The following is a 21,315-nucleotide window of genomic DNA, read 5'->3' as shown; positions in this document are numbered from 1 at the left end:
ACATTACAGTGCTATATTTGTCACAACCAATAAACCAATCAGTACATTGTTATTAACCAGAATCCATACTTTATTAATATTTCTTTTTACTTAATGTCTTTCTATGTTCCAAGATACATTACATTTAGACATCAGGTCTCCTTAGGCTCCTCTATACTATGACAATTTCTCAGACATTCCTTTTTTTTGATGAGCTTCACAGTTTTGAGATGGTCAGGTATTTTGTAAGATATTCCTGAACCTGGGTTTGTCTGATGTTTTCCTCATGGTTAGACTGGGTTATGGTTTTATGGAGGAAGACCACAGAGGCAAAGTACCCTTCTCATCACATCATATCAAGAGTACATACTATCCACATGACTTTACTATTGATGTTAATCTTGATCACCCAGCTGAGGTAGTGTTTGTCAGATTTCTCCACTGTAAAGTTATTTTTCTCCCTTTACTGCTCTTTGGAAGGAAGTCACTCTATGCAGCCTACACTTAAGGAATGGGGAGTTATCCTCCAACTCCTGGAGGGCAGAGTATTTAGGTAAATTTTTTGAAATTCTTCCATATGGGAGTTTTCTGTATTCTACCCCACTTATTATTCAATCACTTATTTATACCATTATGGACTGATGGGTATTTTTTATACTTTATATTATAATCCAATGCTAGGCTATTTATATTGTTGTTCAAATTGTTCCAGCTTTGGCCATTGGGACCACTTTCAGTTGGTTCCTATGTCCCTGTGACATACCCCCCATCAGTTTCATTTTTGAGCACTTCCTTACTTTCTGGCACTGCAAGAAAGCATTTTTCTGTATAATATAATTGGGAAAATGATACAACCTTTTAATTTAATTACAAAAGCAAGATGTGGTAAATTGATGAATATGAATACACATTCACAAGTAGCTAGGGCTTTGTATCTTGAGTTGTTTTGAGTTCACTTTCCTATTCACATCCTACTTTTAGCTTGGATTAGAATTTAACCAATGATTTTTTTTTTTGGTAAACTTTCATATTATAAGTAAAATGAGAGAATCAATGAACTTAGAATTACATGCTTTTTATTTAAAGAGGAAACTGGGGTACTTATTGCTGATAACTAGGAATTACATTATAGGACTTTAATTCAACAGACTTACATGCTGAAAGAGGGAAATTTATTTGTTAAAAGAAGGAAATGAAAAAGAAGCAGCTTTCAATTTACCTTTGAATTAGAAGAGTCTGCAGATTAAAAGATACTAGGTCCATTTCAATAGAGGATAAATCCCCAGTATCACAAGGATTATGGAAGAAAAAAAGACCTTCTAATTCTCAAAAAGCATTTCCACAGGTGAAATTAGGTGAAATAGCAGGGAATTGTACAAATAGTTACATGATTAGGAGGAAGTTGTAGTTCTCACATTTCTGGTTCTCTTATTTATTGTACATTGGGAAAGATAATGATTTCTAATGTTGTTCTTCCAGTTGTTCAAATTTATTTTTTGGTTAAGCAATAGGTAGCGATCCCAAATGTATTACACCACAGCTTATTTATGAACACATTTGGCTGGTACATCCAGTTCCTTTCTTCATGAAATTAGGTGTGCCAGACATCTAACATTTAGTTAACTACTCTGACAGACAAGAAGAGAGCAAAACTTCTAGGGATGAGAAAACAGAATCAACAGCGGCACTTGGACATAAACTGGAGTCCTTGGTTTCATTTCATTTGCTTTGGTTTTCATAACTACAGTGTGTGACATAAGAAGAACTATTATAAGCAGAATACCCCTACATTTAGTTGTTATCAATCCTAATTTATTACATAACTGACCTCTTTGAATACTTATTACTTAGGCTCTCTGTGTGGGAGGGTGAGGAGGGGAGAAAGTAGGAGGTGGGAGGAGAAAATCCAATCACATTTGTAGGCCACACCACAGCAGTTGATGACTACTTATCATAGTTCTAAGATAAAGTCTTGTATCCTAATACAGGAACTAAGAGATCAAAAAAGACTGGACGGCTCATTTTAAATCCCAAGTTTTCCAGCTAAGTTGAACATGTTGGCAGCTGCTAGATTGTTAGAATGATCCATGAGCCTATAAAGTTGAAGGTAGTTTCTTCATTGAGAAAATAGAGAAGTTTTGCTTAGAGGAAAAGAGTGAAAATGACAAGGTATCAGACACCCTAGTGAACAGCTAGTGAAACAAAGTGTTTAAGTATCTATATATCTTATCTTAGATATATACAACTGTTATAAGACCATTATTTTTCTTATCTCTGAGGAAAAATACATTTACTTACAATATTAAAAACAAATAAAAGATTAAAAGTCTAGTAGAAAACCAAATCCTGTCGGAAGCACCGTTACATGGAATCTCCCATTTCTTATGTAGATATTGGCTTATGCTCCCCACCATAATATTTGATAAATGACAGCAAACATTTATTAAGCACCTACCACAAGGGTGGAGTCAAGATGGCAGACTAGGAGGACGCGGAATTCGCGTCTCCGCATAACTAGGGCATACACTGGTGGGGGACCACAGGCAACTAAGGGAAATGGGAGGAACCCCCAGTGATGGGGTAGGATGTGGGGCCTGGGGTGGGGAGTGAGGGAGGAGGAGAAGTGGAGGTGGGACAGGACTGGTGCCCCTGAGGGGCGGCTGTGGGAAAGGAAGGGATACCATGCCCGAAGGGGGAAATTGGGGGACCATTGGGAGGGCAGAGGATCAAAAGGCAGCATGCCCAGGTTTCCCCTGCCCTCTTGGGCCCCTGGGAGCCTGCTGAGATCCTGGGCCTGATCCTCTGCCCACCGAGGCCCCCTCCAGCCACGTGGGTACTGAGGGGGTGGGAGGGAGGTAAGGGGGAGCAAAAATAAAGGCCGGACATACAGGACTGGCAACCCTGAGGGGTGGCTGGGGGATGGGAGGAGTTCCTACACCCAGTGGGACTGACCCACATTTAGGGGGATGGCAGTTGGGGGGTTACCCTAGAGGGTGGCACAGAGGAATGGAAGGGAATGTGGCCAGTGCTTTCCCTGTCCACTTAGGCACCAGGGAGCCTGTTGGGCTCCCAGGCCTAATCCTCTTACTTCACAGCCTCCTTTTCCTGCAGTGCAGAGCCCAAGCCCGGCCCCTACACCCCACCGACAGCTCTACCTCTATACTCGGAGACCCCCTCTGAGAGCCCCTCCAACCGCACTGGGCCTAAACCCCACCCACACACCCTCACCCAGGACCTTACCTCCAAACTCCAGAACTCCACACTCCAGAGGCCCCCCTTTGGATGTGCTGCCTCTCCCCTTCTACGCAGACCCTAAGCAGAGTCCGTGCCCCACGTTTGAATGGAGCCCACCTAGGCCCCGCCCCCAAGGTCTTTTCCGGCTGCATGGGTCCTGAGCCTAGGCCATGCCCCACTCCCAAAAGTCACCCATCTCTCGCCTAGGTTCCCCCCCCTCACCGCCATGCTAAAGCCCACCACTGCCTAATTTCCACCCACGCCTAAACTCTGTGCCCCATAGCCAAGGCTTTTTTTTTTTCTTTTCTCTTTTTCCTCTTTTAGGTTGAGGTTCTGTTTTACCTTGATTCATTCTTGTTGATTCATGTATTTTTTATTTTTTCTAACCTTTTATTTAGTTTAATTTTATTCTTTATACTTTGTTATTGTTCTGCTCCTTTCAGATTCTTCTCCCCCCCTTTTTTCCCTTTCTTTTTTCTGTTGTGGTTTTGTTTTATCTTGTTGCAGTTGTCTCAATTATATTTTTATTTTTCCTAATATATTTTTTATCTTTCTAATTTTATTATTTTTTTATTCTTTGTTCTTGTACTGCTGTTTTTTTTTCTTTTTTTTTTTTGCTACGCCACATGGCTTGCAGGATCTTGGTTCCCAGGCCGGAAGTCAGGCCTGACCTCCTGTGGTGGGAGTTTTGAGTCCAAACCACTGGCCTAAGAGAGAACCTCAAACCCTAGAGAATATTAATTGGAGTGAGGCCTCCCGGAAGTCCTCATCTCGGCACCATGACCCGGCTCTATCCACCTGCCTGCAAACTCCAGTGCTGGATGCCTCAGGCCAAACAACCAGTAACACAGGAATATAGCCCACCCATCAAATTTTAAAAAACGACAAAAAAAAATGTGTTACAGATGAAGGAGCAAGGTGAAAACTTACAAGACCAAATAAATGATGAAATAGGCAACCTACCTGAAAAAGAATTCAGAGTAATGATAGTAAAGATGATCCAGAATCTCGGAAACAGAATGGAGAAAATACAAGAAACATTTAACAAGTATCTAGAAGAACTAAACAGCAAACAAACAGTGATGAACAACAGAGTAACAAATTTAAAATCCTCTAGAAGGAATCGGTAGCTGAATAACTGAGGCAGAAGAATGGATAAGTGAGCTGGAAGATAAAATAGTGGAAATAACTGCCAGGGAGCAGAATACAGAAAAAAGAATGAAAAGAATTGAGGACAGTCTCAGAGACCTCTGGGACAACATTAAATGCACCAACATTCAAATTATATTCAAACATTCAAATTATAGAAGAAGAGAAAAAGAAAGGGTCTGAGAAAATATTTGAAGAGATCATAGTCAAAAACGTACCTAACATGGGAAAGGAAATAGTCAATCAAGTCCAGGAAGCACAGAGAGTCCCATACAGGATAAACCCAAAGAGAAACATGGTGAAACACACATTAATCAAGCTATGAAAAATTAAATAAAAATAAAAATTTTAAAAGCAACAAGGGAAAAGCAACAAATAATATACAAGGAAATCCCCATAAGGTTAACAGTTGATCTTTCAGAATAAACTCTGCAAGCCACAAGGGAGTGGCAGGACATATTTAGAGTGATGAAAGGGGAACACCAACAACCAAGATTACTTGGCAAGGATCTCATTCAGATTTGACGGAGAAATCAAAAACTTTACAGACAAGCAAAAGCTAAGGGAATTCAGCACCACCAAACCAGCTTTACTACAAAATGCTAAAGGAACTTCTTTAAGTGGGAAACACTAGAGAGGAAAAAGACGCACAAAAACAAACCCAAATCAATTAAGAAAATGGTAATAGGAACATACATGTTGATAATAACCTTGAATGTAAATGGATTAAATGCTCCAACCAAAAGACACAGACTGGCTGAATAGATACAAAAACAAGACCCTTATATATGCTGTCTACAAGAAACCCACTTCAGATCTAGGGACACATATAGACTGAAAGTGAGGGGATGGAAGAAGATATTCCATGCCAATGGAAATCACAAGAAAGCTGGATTAGCAATACTCATATCAGATAAAATAGTCTTTAAAATAAAGACTGTTACAAGAGATAAGAAAGGACACTACATAATGATCAAGGGATCAATCCAAGAAGAAAATGTAATAACTATAAATATTTATGCACCCAACATAGGAACACTACAGTACATAAGGCAAATGCTAACAGCCATAAAAGGAGAAATCAACAGTAACACAATAGTAGTGGGGGACTTTAACACCCCACTTACACCAATAGACAGATCATCCAGAGAGTAAATAAATAAGGAAACACAAGTTTTAAAAGACACAATAGACCAAAGAGACCTAATTGATATTTTTAGGACATGCCTCCTGAAACTGGAAAAATACACTTTCTTCTGAGGTGCACATGGAATGCTCTCCAGAACAGATCACAAATCAAGCCTTGGAAAATTTAAGAAAATTGAAATCATATCAAGCATGTTTTCCAATCACAATGGTATGAGATTAGAAAGCAATTACAGGAAAAAGAACAGTAAAACACAAATACATGGAGGCTAAACAGTGCGCTGCTAAATAACCAAGAGATCAATGAAGAAATCAAAGAAGAAATCAAAAAATACCTAGAAACAAATGGCAACGAAAACACAATGATCCAAAACCTATGGGACACAGCTTAAGCAGTTATAAGAGGGAAGTTCATAGCAATTTAAGCTCACCTCAAGAAACAAGAAAAATCTCAAATAAACAATCTAACCATACAACTAAAGCAACTAGAAAAAGAACAAAGAAAACCCAAAATTAGTAGAAGGAAAGAAATCATAAGATCAGAGCAAAAATAAATGAAATAGAAACAAAGAAAACAACAGCAAAGATCAATAAAACTAAAAACTGGTTCTTTGAGAAGATAAACAAAATTGATAAACCTTTACCCAAACTTATCAATAAAAAAAGGGAGAGGACTCAAATCAATAAAATTAGAAATGAAAAAGGAGAGATTACAACTGACACCACAGAAATACAAAAGATTATAAGAGACTAAGACAAGCAACTCTATGCCAATAAAATGGACAACCTGGAAGAAATGGACAAATTCCTGGAAAAGTACAACTTTCCAAGATTGAACCAGGAAGAATTAGAAAACATAAACAGACCAATCACAGGTTATGAAATTGAAACTGTAATTTAAAATCTTCCAACAAACAAAAGTCTAGAACCAGATGGCTTCACAGGAGAATTCTATCAAACACTTAGAGAAGAGTTAACACCTATCCTTCTCAAACTCTTCCGAAAAATTGTGGAGGGAGGAACACTCCCAAATCATTCTACGAGGGCCGCCATCACCCTGATACCAAAACCAAACAAACATATCACAAAAAATGAAAATTAGAGACCAATATCACTGATGAACATAGACGCAAAAATCCTCAACAAAATACTAGCAAACAGAATCCAACAACACATTAAAAGAATTATACACCATGATCAAGTGGGATTTATCACAGGGATACAAGGATTCTTCAATATATGCAAAACAACCAATGTGATACACCATATTAACAAATTAAGGAATAAAAACCATATGATTATCTCAATAAATGCAGAAAAAGCTTTTGGCAAAATTCAACACCCATCTATGATAAAAACTCCAGAAAGTGGGCATAGAGGGAACCTACCTCAACGTAATAAAAGCCATATATGACAAACCCACAGCAAACATCATTCTCAATGGTGAAAAACTGAAAGCATTTCCTCTAAGATCAGAAACAAGACAAGGATGTCCACTCTTGCCACTATTATTCAACATAGTATTGGAAGTCCTAGCCATGGCAATCAGAGAAGAAAAAGAAATAAAAGGCATACAAATTGGAAAAGAATTAAAACTGTGACTGTTTGCCGATGACATGATACTATAAGTAGAAAATCCTAAAGATGTCACCAGAAAACTACTGGAGCTAATCAGTGAATTTGGTAAGGTTGCAGGATACAAAATTAATGCACAGAAATCTCTTACACTCCTATACACTAACAACAAAAGATCAGAAAGAGAAATTGAGGAAACAATCTGATTTACCATCGCAACAACAAAAAAATAAAATACCTAGGAATAAACCTACCTCAGGAGGCAAAAGACCTGTACCCAGAAAACTATAAAACACTGATGAAAGAAATCAAAGATAACATAAACAGATGGAGAGGTATACCATGCTTCTGGATTGGAAGAATCAATATTGTGAAAATGACTATACTATCCAAAGGAATCCACAGATTCAATGCAATCCTTATCAAATTACCAGTGGCATTTTTCACACAACTAGAACAAAAAATTCCACAATTTTATATGGAAACACAAAAGACCCCAAATAGCCAAAGCAATCTTGAGAAAGAAAAACAGAACTGGAGGAATCGGGCTCCCTGGCTTCAGACTATACTACAAAGCTACAGTAATCAAGATAGTATGGTACTGGCACAAGAACAGAAATATAGATCAATAGAACAGAATAGAAAGCCCAGAAATAAACCCACACACATAGGGTCACCTTGTCTTTGATAAAGGAGACAAGAATATACAATGGAGAAAACACAGCCTCTTCAATAAGTGGTGCTGGGAGAACTGGACAGCTACATGTAAAAGAATGAAATTAGAACACACCCTAACTCCAGATACAAAAATAAACTCAAAATGTATTAAAGACCTAAATGTAATGCCAGACACTATAAAACGCTTAGAGGAAAACATAGGGAGAACACTCTATGATATAAATCACAGCAAGATCCTTTTTGACCCACCTCCTAGAATAAGGGAAATAAAAACAAAAATAAACAAATGGGACCTAATGAAACTTAAAAGCTTTTGCACAGCAAAGGAAAGCATAAACAAGATGAAAAGACAACCCTCAGAATGTGAGAAAATATTTGCAAATGAAGCAACTGACAAAGGATTAATCTCCAAAATATACCATCAGCTCATGCAGCTCAATATCATAAAAACAAAAAACCCAATCCAAAAATGGGCAGAAGACCTAAATAGATATTTCTCCAAAGAAGACATACAGATAGCTAACAAATACATGAAAATATGCTCAATGTTACTAATCATTAGAGAAATGCAAATCAAAACCAAAATGAGGTATCACCTCACACTGGTCAGAATGGCCATCAGCAAAAAATCTATTAACAATAAATGCTGGAGAGGGTGTGGAGAAAAGGGAACCCTCTTGCACTGTTGGTGGGAATGTAAATTGATAGAGCCACTATTGAGAACAGTATGTAGGTTCCTTAAAAAACTACAAATAGAACTACCATATGACCCAGCAAGCCACTACTGGGCATATACCCTGAGAAAACCATAATTCAAAAATAGTCATGTACCACAATGTTCATTGCAGCTCTATTTACAATAGCCAGGACATGGAACCAACCTAAGTGTCCATTAACAGATGAATTGATAAAGAAGATGTGGCACATATATATATATTGGAATATTACTCAGGCATAAAAAGGAACGAAATTGAGTTATTTGTGCTGAGGTGCATGGACCTAGAATCTGTCATACTGAGTGAAGTAAGTCAGAAAGAGAAAAACAAATACCATATGCTAACGCATATATATGCAATTTTAAAAAGCGGTACAGATGAACCTAGGGGCAGGGCAGGAATAAAGACGCAGACTTAGAGAACGGACTTGAGGACACGGGGGGGAAGGGGAAGCTGAGATGAAGTGAGAGAGCAGCATTGACGTATATACACTACCAGATGTAAAATGGATGGCTAGTGGGAAGCTGCTGCATAGCACAGGGAGATCAGCTCGATGCTTTGTGATAACCTAGAGGGGTGGGATAGGGAGGGTAGGAGGGAAGCTGAAGAGGGAGGGGATATGGGGATATATGTATACATATAGCTGGCTCACTTTGTTGTACAGCAGAAACGAACACAATATTGTAAAGCATTTATACTCCAATAAAGATGTAAAAAAATAAAAAGAAAAGAAAGTGCCTACCACATGTCAGGAACTCTGCTAAGGACAAACAAAGATGACTAACAGAGTACCTGAGCTCACAGTCCAGGAATTACTGGAAGGAAAAAGTGATGGGTCATAAGAGTAAGGGAGGCAAGTCAGTACAAATGAAAAGCTGAGATTTCACTGTAGGGAAAAGAGGAAAAAGGATTAATGCTTTGGAAAGAGAAATAAAAGTAGATTTCTGGGCAATGTGAAGCTGAGAGTTGTTCAATCTTGTCAGGTTCTAAAGGCATCTCCAGATCCAGCTTTCAAAAAAACTGGGACAATGACAATGGAACAGCTAAAAATAGGTCATAATTATAGCAAAGAAAGCCACAGCCAGCATAAACCTGGCCACTGTTATTGTTGAAGTTGTGGGATTGTTGCTTTCAGTTACTCTTGTCATTAGCGGCTTCCTGATACGATCTTCTGTGGTGAGGATAGCTTTTCGAGCTCCATCCCACTTTCCAGGGCCCTGTAGCCGATACTGGATTGAAGTACAGGGTCCCCAAAATAACTGTAATGACAGTTTGGGGTCAGTGAAGGCCAGGGACAGCAGATTGGGCCTGACGCCCACCAGATCAGCAAGCTCATCCATGGTATCTATATAGTCTCCCTGAATGGTATGGCGTTGGCTGTCCACATACCTGAAGCAGAGGAGACAGAAGCCATGCCTATTAACAATTCAGTCAATCCATCAATTAATCAATGCTTTCTATCTGTCTGCTCTCGCCTCAATATTGGGCTAGGAGCTGTAGAAAATAGAGAAGAAAGACACTGTCTCTATCCTTAAGGGCCTTATAGTCCACTGGACTAGATAAGATAGATACACATGAAACAGAGAAGAATGTAAGACTTTTGGTAAATCATGTGGTATTAGACTCCTAAATAGAAATGTAGAAGAGGGTAGTTAAAATCGAGCTATGATAAGTCCTTGAAGGATGTGGAAGAAATAGATAAGCTGAGAACAAAGAGGAAAGTATTACAAGTCAATATATGTAATGTAGATTATATATTGTAGGAGTTTAGCAGTGAAAGGAAGGAGGAAAATAGGAAAGCACCTAGAAAGGGTATCAGGGTTAAATAAAAAATGTCTTTCTCCTCCTTGCAGAAGGGAGAGTTATGCTGGTATAATCAATTGAAGAAAACCACGTCTTTGGGCATGGGATGATTGTGCCTCTGACTTTTCCACAAAAAATTTAGGAACTTCATCAACATTGACTTTGTTCAAGTAAAGATCACCAAGTGAATAAACACAAGTTCTGAAATTCAGATTGCTAAATGTGAGCACCCAAGCACTAAAATATTGGCTGATGGTACCACCTTCCCAGATCCTATAGATTACTCATACCAAGAGCCACTGTGCCCTAAGTACACTGTCACATGACAGCCAGCAAAGTGGCCTCTGCAGATTTGTAAATCTACCTACAGATTTGTAATTTAACCATATCTACCTCTCATTAATTCATCACTGCCTTTCCTTTCTCTGGCAGCTCTAATATCCCTTCATGTAATCCTTGCCAAAATAATATACCTGGTTTTCTCTCCATGTGCTTTTTCCTACTTGACTTTTCTTTTAGGCCCTAAACATAGAATGTTCTTAAGCTTTTCTCTCCTTTCCCATCCATATTCAAACCACTTGGTGGTATTTCTCTATTCTATTGTCACAAACTATTATTTCCTTTTCCTCCAAAATATAATCTAAATCCTTAAACAGACATGAGGACAATAAATACAGTACAACACTGCTCTTATTAAGAAAGAAGTGGGAAAAAATAACCACCTATCTTCCTAGGAGAATTCTTACCTTTTGGCCATATCCTCTCGAACCTTAGCTATTTCTTTTATCATTTCATTTTGTGAGGGCAATGTCTTTATCCCTAAAGAGAAAAATCAAAATTTTAAGTGTAAAATTAAAATTACCTCAGTATGAACACTAATCCTATTAACAATTACCATGCTATGGAAAATCCAAAGGAATACAGGCTATTTGTCTGTACCAAGGAGGTTACACCTACACTTGATCACCTTAGCCTACCACCACCAGAATATAATCATATTAACCTCAGTATCTTACTCTTTTCTACTTTGTCTTTGGAAGATATTTCTCCTGATCTGCTTCCCAACCAATACCTGCCTCCTCCCTAACATAGTCTTTCAATTGGGAAATGAAATATGGACATGAGGAAATGATAAATGGCCTTAAAAGTATATGGAAAATGAGGTGCAAAGTAAAAGGGTGGGGGGAATATGGGAAACACACCTGTACTTGTACTCTTATTAACAAAGAGGCTTTATACCACAGGGAGAAGGAAGTAAAAGTAAACTCTCAGTCCTGTTGTATGCCTACAGTTCCATGGAAGATAAGCCTTACCTTCTAAATTTTTTTATTTACTGAGAGTGAGGGTAAGGTCAAGGGCAACTCATAATATCCAATCTTAACAGATAAATTTAAGCACCAATGAACAGTTCCAGTAGCAGGAATTTAACACCAAGAACATGGCTAGACAAAGGTAGAATAGTATTTAAGTTGACATAGCCAACTCTCAATTTAAATGATTAGCTTTATGCCCAGAATTACAGGCACTATGCCATGTAGAAAACTTTAGCCACACCCAACTCTAAAGTGTTACTCCACAATATTCTGGAACGTGTAATTTTAGAATGGGAATATATCTTACCTAATACAATCCTTCTCTCTACAAATACTCTCAAGTGGTTATCTCATTCCTCCTTAAATATCTCTGGTGATGGGGATCTCATCACCTGAGGAGATGATTTAATTGTTTGGCTGCTCTACTTGCTGGAACATTATTCTTTTCATTGACCCCAGAACCTGGCTCCATGCAACTGGCACCAGTGGACTTAGCTCTGCCTTCTGGGACCAAGGAGTCTAGTATTAACAAATGACAGTGTTTGAACCATTTGATAACAACTGTCATAACTTCTTTAAGTCTTTTCATTATCAGCCTTAAAGCCTTAACAGTTCCCCATATAACAGGTTTCACGTTCTCTGCCCCACTGGTTGCCTTTTTCTGGGCACACTCTAGTAACTATCCTGGTGTGTCCCTCTTAAAACATGAGACTCAAATTCAACACTCAAGAAATAACCTTTTGTGTTTTGCCATGTGTTCTTTTCATTTTAGCCTTGGGAATTATTACGTATGTTCATAACTCAATGAGGAATCACTGAAATGCTTCATTTGAAGTTAATCACAGGTCTTAAGATGCTCATGAAACACAGTTTGAGAGTTGATTTCCCAATTATTTCTCATAGAACCACCGTAATTTTTACTTCTCTTAAGTAGAAACATTATGGAAGAGGAGGTCATTTCTTGCCTGTGACGCAGCCAATTCATCCAAAAAACAAAACCAAACCAAAACCCAATCAAACAAAAAATCACTATAAATTAGATAGGTAAATAGATAGGAATTATAAAGATGTGTACTGTATCCGGTGGTGCAGTTCTTAATTCATTGATACTGTTGTTGCAGTGTTTCCTCGTTCAGGCACATGTCATTTTTACCATATGTATCTCCCTCCTTCCTATCTTGCTCCTCCTCTTATATTACCAGTTTACATCAATGGCCATAGCCCCTGAGCAGATTCTTTTTCTCGCTTTCATCTCCAACATATATTCCATCCAAATCTTTTCAAATTCACCAATGAAATTTCATTCAAATTTGTCTCCTTGTATTCCTTTACCTTAGTTTAAAGCCCTCATTACGCCTTTCTTGGACCTTTGTCACAGGCTCGCAACTGACCTATTTCCCATTTCATTTCCCCCTAACACATCTTTTGAATTACAAATCTGATTTGACTCTCCTTCTCCCAGTTAATCCTTCAATTGTTTTCTGTTGCCTACATTGAATGTGAACTTCTTGCATGGCACCTAAGGATTTTTCTTGGTTTTGTTTCTATAAATATCTCCAGCTTCATTTTCTTTAATTCCTATAATACTTTATTTTCCAGAATTCTGAACTCCTTATAGTTCTCAGGACTTGGTTTATTTTGTCATTTTCTCTAACTTTGTATAAATATTACTAATTTTTCTCTTCTCTGTTATGGTCAAGATGGCCTTGTCCTTTTAGTAAACTCTTATTTTTTACAGTGTATTTGCAGTTGTAGGGAGAATTGGGTACTTATTCCTTTCTGCTCCCATAGCCAGCTCCTCTACATTGTTATCTGACCCTTGTTTAGGATATAGTAAATATCTGCTGAATGAATGAACACATTGAATGTCTGTTTACTTGTCTGTCTTCCTTGCTTGACTCTGAGTTCCGTAGAGATAGGAATTTTCTGTTTGGTCATATTTGCATCTCCAGCACCTAGCAGAGGGTCTGGCATATACTAAGAGGCCAGTAAATGTTAGCTGAAGAATGTTGTTGAAAAACAGTGTGGAGGGCTTCCCTGGTGGTGTAGTGGTTGAGAGTCCGCCTGCCGATGCAGGGGACACGGGTTCGTGCCCCGGTCCGGGAAGATCCCACATGCCGTGGAGCGGCTGGGCCCGTGAGCCATGGCCTCTGAGCCTGCGCGTCCGGAGCCTGTGCTCCGCAACGGGAGAGGCAACGACAGTGAGAGTTCCGCGTACCGCAAAAACAAAAACAAAAACAAAAACAACAGTGTGGAACTGAAGTTCAGAGATTTCCTAAGCGTTCCAAGACAAGGTTCAAATGGGATGAGCCTGAATTATAACTCTGTGGAACTAAGTCTTTCAGTCGGCTCTCAGGCCTAAGGCAGATTGTATTTATGTAGTCCTGACTAGTCCCTGCACGTTTAGTGTAAAGATAATGTTACAAGAGAAGGAGGTGTGGCTGCCATTCTGCTCTTTCAGTCCAGTCCAGTCCAGCCTTTTACCATGACTGGAAATTGAGAAGGTAGTTCATAAGCTGAGATCCTCAGATAAGAACTTTCTACTATAGAGTTTAAAAAACCTCCAAAACTAAACTCGCAGTCATTGAATAGAGATGTATTAGCTACCTCCCATGTGCTAGGCACTGGTCTAGACTTGGAAAACAAAGGCAAATAAACATGATTCTTTTATTTAAAGAGCTTTCAATATACTACAAAGAAAGGGAGGAAATAAATAGGCTTTTTCCACACAAATAATGAGTAAAGGGGAGGCATACCAGGCAGAGAGAACAGCAGAAGCAAAGGCACAGGGTATAAGAGTACCTGCTGTGTTTGCTGCATAGTGGGTAAGTCATTCAGTGCATCTAGAAGATTGTAGGATGGATGGTAAAGACTAATGAAAGGTGGGCCTGAGAAAGCAGCCTGTATCCAATTTGTGGAGGAACTTGAATGCCATGCTATGACATAATGCTTCCTTGTGATCCAGAGAATTGGTATCATTTCATACGGTTTGCAAGGGAAGAAAGTTACTAAATGAAAGGGGAACACTTGCAAGGGCTCTTGAGAGGGCTACAAATGATACAAAAGAAAACTAGATTTCTGTCAAGGCAAGCAAGTGGGTTCAGTGTTCTAGAAAAGGGTGGAATATTTTCTTGACAAGAGAACAGTAATCCTAGAGGACAAAGGAAGAAGGGAAATGTGGCTTGGTGGGTAAAGGACAGACCAGGGAAGAGGACAGGCTGAGTTGGGCAGGTGTGAAAGAATGGGAGAAACTAGCTGATTCTAAAGTCTTAAAATTGGCACAGTGAAAGCAGAGTTCAGAGATGAGAAAGCAAGGATTTGGTAAGCAGAGAGTAGAACAAAAAACTCAGGGTTCCTTTTGGAAACTTGATAAAGTTATAAGGATTCTCTGATGATTCCTTCCTTCCAAGTGTTAGAAGAAAGCTAGAGGGATTAGCACTAAGATTTGCTAGCAGAGGAAACTGGGCTTTTTGTGCATTTCCCCTAAGATCCCCTAATCCCATAGCCATAATGCGGAATCTTCCAAATACTCATTTTCCCTAATCCTCTCAGTGGTTAACTTGGTCCTGGAAAAGAGTCTCAATTGTTCAAAGTGTACAAGATGCTGTGGCCTATTTTAATGCAACTTTTTCCTCTTACTTAATTGACCCAATTAAAAGATCCACTTTATATGACTGGAATTAAGCCAACTTAATGGGTTACTTGCATTGGATTGCTGGTCCAGCGCTCAAGGAGTACATAATCTACTGGATAGAATTAAAAGGAATTAAGAAATGAAAATAACTTTGGTACTTCCCTGGCAGTCCAGTGGTTAAGACTCCATGCCTCCACTGCAGGGGGCATGGGTTCGACCCCTGGTTGGGGAACTATGATTCCCACATGCAGCACTGCACAGCCAAAAAATTAAAAAAAAAAAAAAAAAAGAAATGAAAGAACTTTGGGGAAATTTGGAAAAGTTTTTTATCTATCAACTCTAACATCATTGCTTTTTTTTCCTCTGCTGTCATGAGGATCTTCAATAGGTAAAAAGAATCTGTAATTTCAATAAGAACTCTTTAAAAACATATTTATTTATTTACCTGGCTGTGCCAGGTCTCAGATGTGGCACGCAGGATCCTCTTTGCAGCATGCTGGATCTTTAGTTGAGGCATGTGAGATCTAGTTCACTGGCCAGGGATCAAACCCAGGCCCCCTGCATTGGGGATGTGGAGTCTTAGCCACTGGACCACCAGGGAAGTCCCTCAACAAGAACTTTGAATAGTTCTAATTAAACATTAGTAATGGTACAAAGAACTTCTTTGTTAGAAGGAACCTTAAAAGTCATTTGATTTCTCCCTATTCTGAGGCTTGAGTCTACTCCATACTGGCCTGGTCAAAGTTTATTTTTAATGTTAAGCTAATATTGTGCAAAGCCTCAAAATTTCACTCCTTGGTTCTGGTTCAACCCTTAGAAGTGATACTAAGCAAATATATAAAACCTTCTGCCATGGGGCATCTCTTCAGGTATCTGAAGGGAACTTCCATATCTCCCCTAAATCTTATCCTCTCCAGGCCAAACCTCTCCAGCTCCTTTAGTTGTACTTCAAATGGCACATTTTCAAACCCCTTAACCACTCTTGTCTCTCTCCTTTTAATGTACTCCAGATTCATTTTTAAAATGTCTGTGGGTATGGTCTCACCAGTTCAGGGAAGAACAGCTGTAAATTCCAGGACATTATAGTTTTTTAATGATGCCAGATATAGTTAAGTCTTTTGGAAGCCACATCATTCTGCTGATTCATATTGAGCCTACTATCCCCAGCCCCAAAGTTTTTTCTCATGTTTTCCTAGCCAAAACTTTCTGAAAGAGGGAACATAAAGGGGGGGAAGTAAGACTTTGAGTGGCTGAATCTTCTTCATTCTGGACTAGTCTTTAACCAGCTCTTAATTTTTGTCTGAAATGAAATCACAGTACTTCTATATGTGAATTTCTCTAACTATAATGAAAGAAGATTAAATTCTTTTCCTTCACAAATATGTATCAGTTGTGTAAAATCTAGATGAGTGGATTTTAATATGGAGTGCACATTGGAATCACCTGGGAAACATTTTCTCAGCACTCTTATGTCAGTCCCACACCAGACTTATTAAATAAACACCATCAGGAAAAGCATGTCTGTTTTGGGGAAACTTCCTAGGAGATTCTGCTATACGTCCGTGATTATAAGTTACTTCTTTATATTTCCTCAAAAATTAATTTTTGAGCACTAATTTTGTGCCAGGCACTGTTACAATCATACATACTGTCTCAGCTATTTATAAGCAAGAACATAAACATAATTAAACAAACCACTAAGTAATTAGGTAGTCATCTTGCATGGTCACTTACCTTTAAATACTTGAGTGACCCAGCGTCCTTGGAGCTCTGAAATGGGCATAATGGCACCCAAGGGCTGGATCAAGCCTATGATTGCAAGAGTTGGCTTTTCTAGGTTAGGAGGGAAGACCTTTTTATACAGAGATATCTTGTTTTTGACTACTTTGACAGAATCTTCAACAAAAGGAAAGGCAAAGCTATAGCCTGTAGCAAAGATAACAGCATCAATGTCATCCTCCCTGGAGCCATCGTCAAATATGGCCGCTGTCTCTGTGAATTCCTTCACATTTGTTTTCACCTTCACCAAGCCAGAAATTATACAGTTTGGCAGATCATCATTTATGGTTGGTTGCTGACTCAGAGCTCTGTGAAAGATGATAAAGAAGGAAAAACGAGAGAGATCATGAGAGAGAGAGAGATCATTGCCATGTAAATAAAATTATATTTTGATTGAGGTGGTTAATGAATATGTCAGTAGTCTCCCTTTATTCATGAAATTTGGGAAAGGTCTAATGTATATCAGCTTGATAAAGATAAGGATCTCAGAGTAAAAGTTGGACCCTGGGGCTTCCCTGGTGGCGCAGTGGTTGAGAGTCTGCCTGCCGATGCAGGGCACACGGGTTCGTGCCCTGGTCCAGGAAGATCCCACGTGCCCGGGCTAGGCCCGTGAACAATGGCTGCTGAGCCTGCACGTCCGGAGCCTGTGCTCCACAACGGTAGAGGCCACAACAGTGAGAGGCCCGCATACCGCAAAAAAAAAAAAAAAAAAAGTTGAACCCTGGATGGCATTGAAAGAGAAGCTATTGGAGAAGTGAGGGAAGGATTGTTTTATTTGCAGAGTACATGCATGTTTTCTCAAGGACTAATAATTTTCTCAGTGATATGATAAGGCTACAGTCTAGTAACTTCTACCCATATGTCAAGAAATCTGCAGAACTGGACTATCAGCATTCTGTTGAGTCTCTTTTCCGCTTCAAAGGCCCAAGAGCTAGGCTTGGACCATCATTTTCCAAAAGGTATAATAAATTGCATGTGTATAGTGACTTACAGTTATAAACTGTTTTTACATACATTAACGTATTTGAGTCTCATGCAAACCCAACGAAGGAAGCAGGACAGTTGTCATTATCCAGGTTTTATAGATGAGGAAACTGAGGCCTAAAGAAGTTAAGTGGCTTGCCCAAGGTCACACAGCCTAGGATTTTAGGATTTATATCAAAATGTTTAGTCATGAACTCCCTTGAGATACTCTAGGCATGGTAAGTAGTGTTTCCTCTAAATAACATAGGATAAGGTGCAGAATCTTAGACCTTTCTAAAACAGTGTGAATCCTTGGATCCTGTGTTAACAGGCTCTGAGAATCCTCAGCCCATCATGTTCAGACAGAGCTGGCCTCTTCTTAGGAACAAGATATGTTTAAACAGTATTATTGGTTTGCTGCATTTAGTAATTCTTTGACGCAAACCTTTAGGTACAGATTCTGTTCTCATTCCAACCTCATCATTTCATCTTTCTCTCCAAACTTACTCCTTTTCACTAACAGTAGCACCATCCACATTGTTGCCCAAGCCACAAAACTGTGAGTCTTACATCTGGTCACCAAGGCCACGCTTTCTCCGCTTAACACCCCCAGAATAGTTTTACTTGTGCTGTTTCACCTGGGCCATTACAGCTGTCTCTAGGGCCTCCTGCTCCATCCCCTTTCAATCTATCTTCTACATCATTTTTGGAGTGATTGTTCCAAAATGTATTTATTATTATGTCACTCACCTGCTTAAAATCTTTCAGTGGCTCTGGGATGTCTTCATTCTAAACGTTTTATTTAGCAGAGCATACAAACATTTTCATATATCTGCCCAGTGAACCAGGAGATGTACTCAGTCACTCTTCCATCTTTGCCTGTAGTCCAGCCAAACCAAACTATGTGCAGGTCTCAGAGCATAATGTATTTTTTGCTATTCCAAGACCTTGTATTTATAATTAGAATGCTACTTCCTTACCCTACTTGTTTGACTCTCTTCTATATTCCATATAACCTCAATATATTTTGTGATCACCAAAGTTATGGATGCTATAGTTTCCATAATTGGGTGAAATAAATGCCTGAAAGGTTGTTGGCAGACACAGTCTCAAAATATCACCCCACTAATTAATTTCAAAGGAAAAAATATCTTTACAGTAAAGAAACCTAGTAGATACCACCTAGTCCAAGTGATCAAATTTTACATCATTAATATGCAATAAACTGCTATCATACAGCCCCTGATGTGATCCACCAAGAAGGCACAACATGAGTATTCACACCAAAATTGTTTAACCTAAATAGAGGAAGAACAACTATGAAAGTCCAAATTTAGAGACTTTCTGCAAAATAAATGGCTTCAATTCTTTAAAAAAATCCATGTCAAAAAAAGAGAGAATTATTTCAGACTGAGAGATTAAAGAAATATGACAACTAAATGCAATGGTGTAATACCTGACAGGATCTTGGATTTAAAAATAAAAAAGCTACAGGTAATTCCCTGGCAGTCCAATGGTTAGGACTCTGCACATAAGCCACACGACATGGCTAATAATTTTAAAAAGCTACAATATTATTGAAACAATTTTGGAAATTTGAATATGCAATATATTAGGTAATGGTATTTTTATCAATGTTAAATTTACTAAGTGTGATAATTATGTTTATGTAGAAGAATGCCCTTTTTCTTAGGCAATATATGCTAAAGAATGTAGGGTAAAATGTCTTACTGACTGCAGCTTACTCTCGAATCGTTCAGAAAAAAAAATGTATGAATACATGTATGTATATATGGATGCCATATATGTACGGATCTATCTATCTCCAGAGAGGGGGAGAGAGAGAAAGCAAATATAGTAAACTGTGAATAATAAGTGAATCTAAGTGAAGGGTATATGGGTGCTTTTTGTACTTACTATTTTATAGCAAGTAAACCTAAACATTGGACTCCCTGTTGGCGCAGTGGTTAAGAATCCACCTGACAATACAGGGGACACAGGTTCGAGTTCAGGTCCGGGAAGATCCCATATGCTGTGGAGAAACTAAGCACGTGCACCACAACTACTGAGCCTGCGCTCTGAAGCACGTGAGCCACAACTGCTGAGCCTGCATGCCACAACTACTGGAGCCTGAGCGCCTAGAGCCCATGCTCCGCAACAAGAGAAGCCACCGTGATAAGCCCAAGTACCATAACAAAGAGTAACACCTGTTCACCACAGGTAGAGAAAACCCACGTGCAGCAACAAAGACCCAACGCAGCCAAAAATAAATAAATAAATTTATGAAAAATAAAATAAAATAAAAGTCGGAAGTGAAAACAGCATTTAAAATCAGCCTTTGGAAATGCTATCACAGTCTACCTTGTAGGCTGTGTGAGGACTCCTATCCTTCATACTCTCACAGGACTCCATGCATTTCTTTATCATATTCTATTGTCTCTTTTCTTGTTAGAGTATTAAAGGAAATATCCATTTCTCCAGTCTGTCATTTATTACTTGTGTGATCTTGGGCAAATTAGGTTCTCTAAGTGTCAATTTTTATATTTGCAAAATGGAGATCAAAATAGTACCAACCTATAGGGCTGCTGTGAGGATTAAATGAGATAATGCATGTAACTCATTTAGCACTGCGCTTGTCTTATATTAAGTCCTCAAAAAGGTAGGGTGCTATCATTACTATTAGTATTACTACTAGGTCTTTAGTCTCAGTATTCTCATGCCAGTATAACGCTTGGCTCATAACAGATGCTCAGTTTGTTGGATGAATGAATGAATGATGCCCTGCCCTCTATTACCATTTTGTTTTGCTATTGGGCATCATGTAAAAAGAACTGGTACCTCAGGAAATAATAAAAGTGGTTAATGCCAAGGAGAATTACAGCCTGAAAATTACAGGCCAGTAGATCTTGGACTTCTGTGGGGGAAAGGTAGAAATCTAATCTCAGATTCTGTGGACTTGCTTAATGTAAACATAGAGGTAACCCTACTATTAGCCTATGTGAACAGTCCTTATTCTTTGCCTTGGCTGTTACTGCCCACCTCCCCGCCTGGGAACATACCTGTGTTTAGGCTTCAGGCCAAACATTTCATGATCAAACCTTTGGTTCATCTTTTTTTCCAAAAATATATTTGCTAATGATTGACCACAAATCTTCTTCATAAAATATTGAAATCGAGAAGTCAACAACACATCAAAAGGATATCCATAGTCTCCGACACGATTGAAAATCCAAGCCCCTCTTCTGGTGCTAAGGAAAACCTGAGGCATGGGGAAAAAAAATGTTTGTTTTTGCCATTCTCTGACTCATTTCTCTGAAGGAATGGGAAACCAGTTTCTTCAAGATGA

General features: G+C 38.8%; 1 protein-coding gene across 2 annotated transcripts in view; it reads right to left on the bottom strand.

Moving 5' to 3' along the window:
- Positions 1-213: 213 nt before the first annotated feature.
- LOC307047842 (flavin-containing monooxygenase 5-like) overlaps positions 214-21,315 on the bottom strand; it is a gene marked incomplete at both ends in the record, with an annotated part of 38,901 nt that continues 17,799 nt past the window's right edge. The window contains 4 exons of one of the 2 annotated variants that reach the window (XM_079696543.1): positions 214-274; positions 11,027-11,099; positions 16,962-17,314; positions 21,029-21,228. In XM_079696543.1, the coding sequence (XP_079552669.1) occupies positions 214-274; positions 11,027-11,099; positions 16,962-17,314; positions 21,029-21,228 (687 nt within the window). Of the gene's footprint in view, positions 275-9,520; positions 9,867-11,026; positions 11,100-16,961; positions 17,315-21,028; positions 21,229-21,315 lie in introns of those variants that run through there. The other variant, XM_079696544.1, reaches the window with a different exon arrangement.

This window comes from Hyperoodon ampullatus (genome assembly GCF_949752795.1).
Source record: "Hyperoodon ampullatus genome assembly, chromosome: 2".
NCBI lineage: Eukaryota > Metazoa > Chordata > Mammalia > Artiodactyla > Ziphiidae > Hyperoodon > Hyperoodon ampullatus.
Note: the sequence above shows the minus strand (reverse complement) of the source record. Positions and strands in the feature narration are given on the sequence as shown.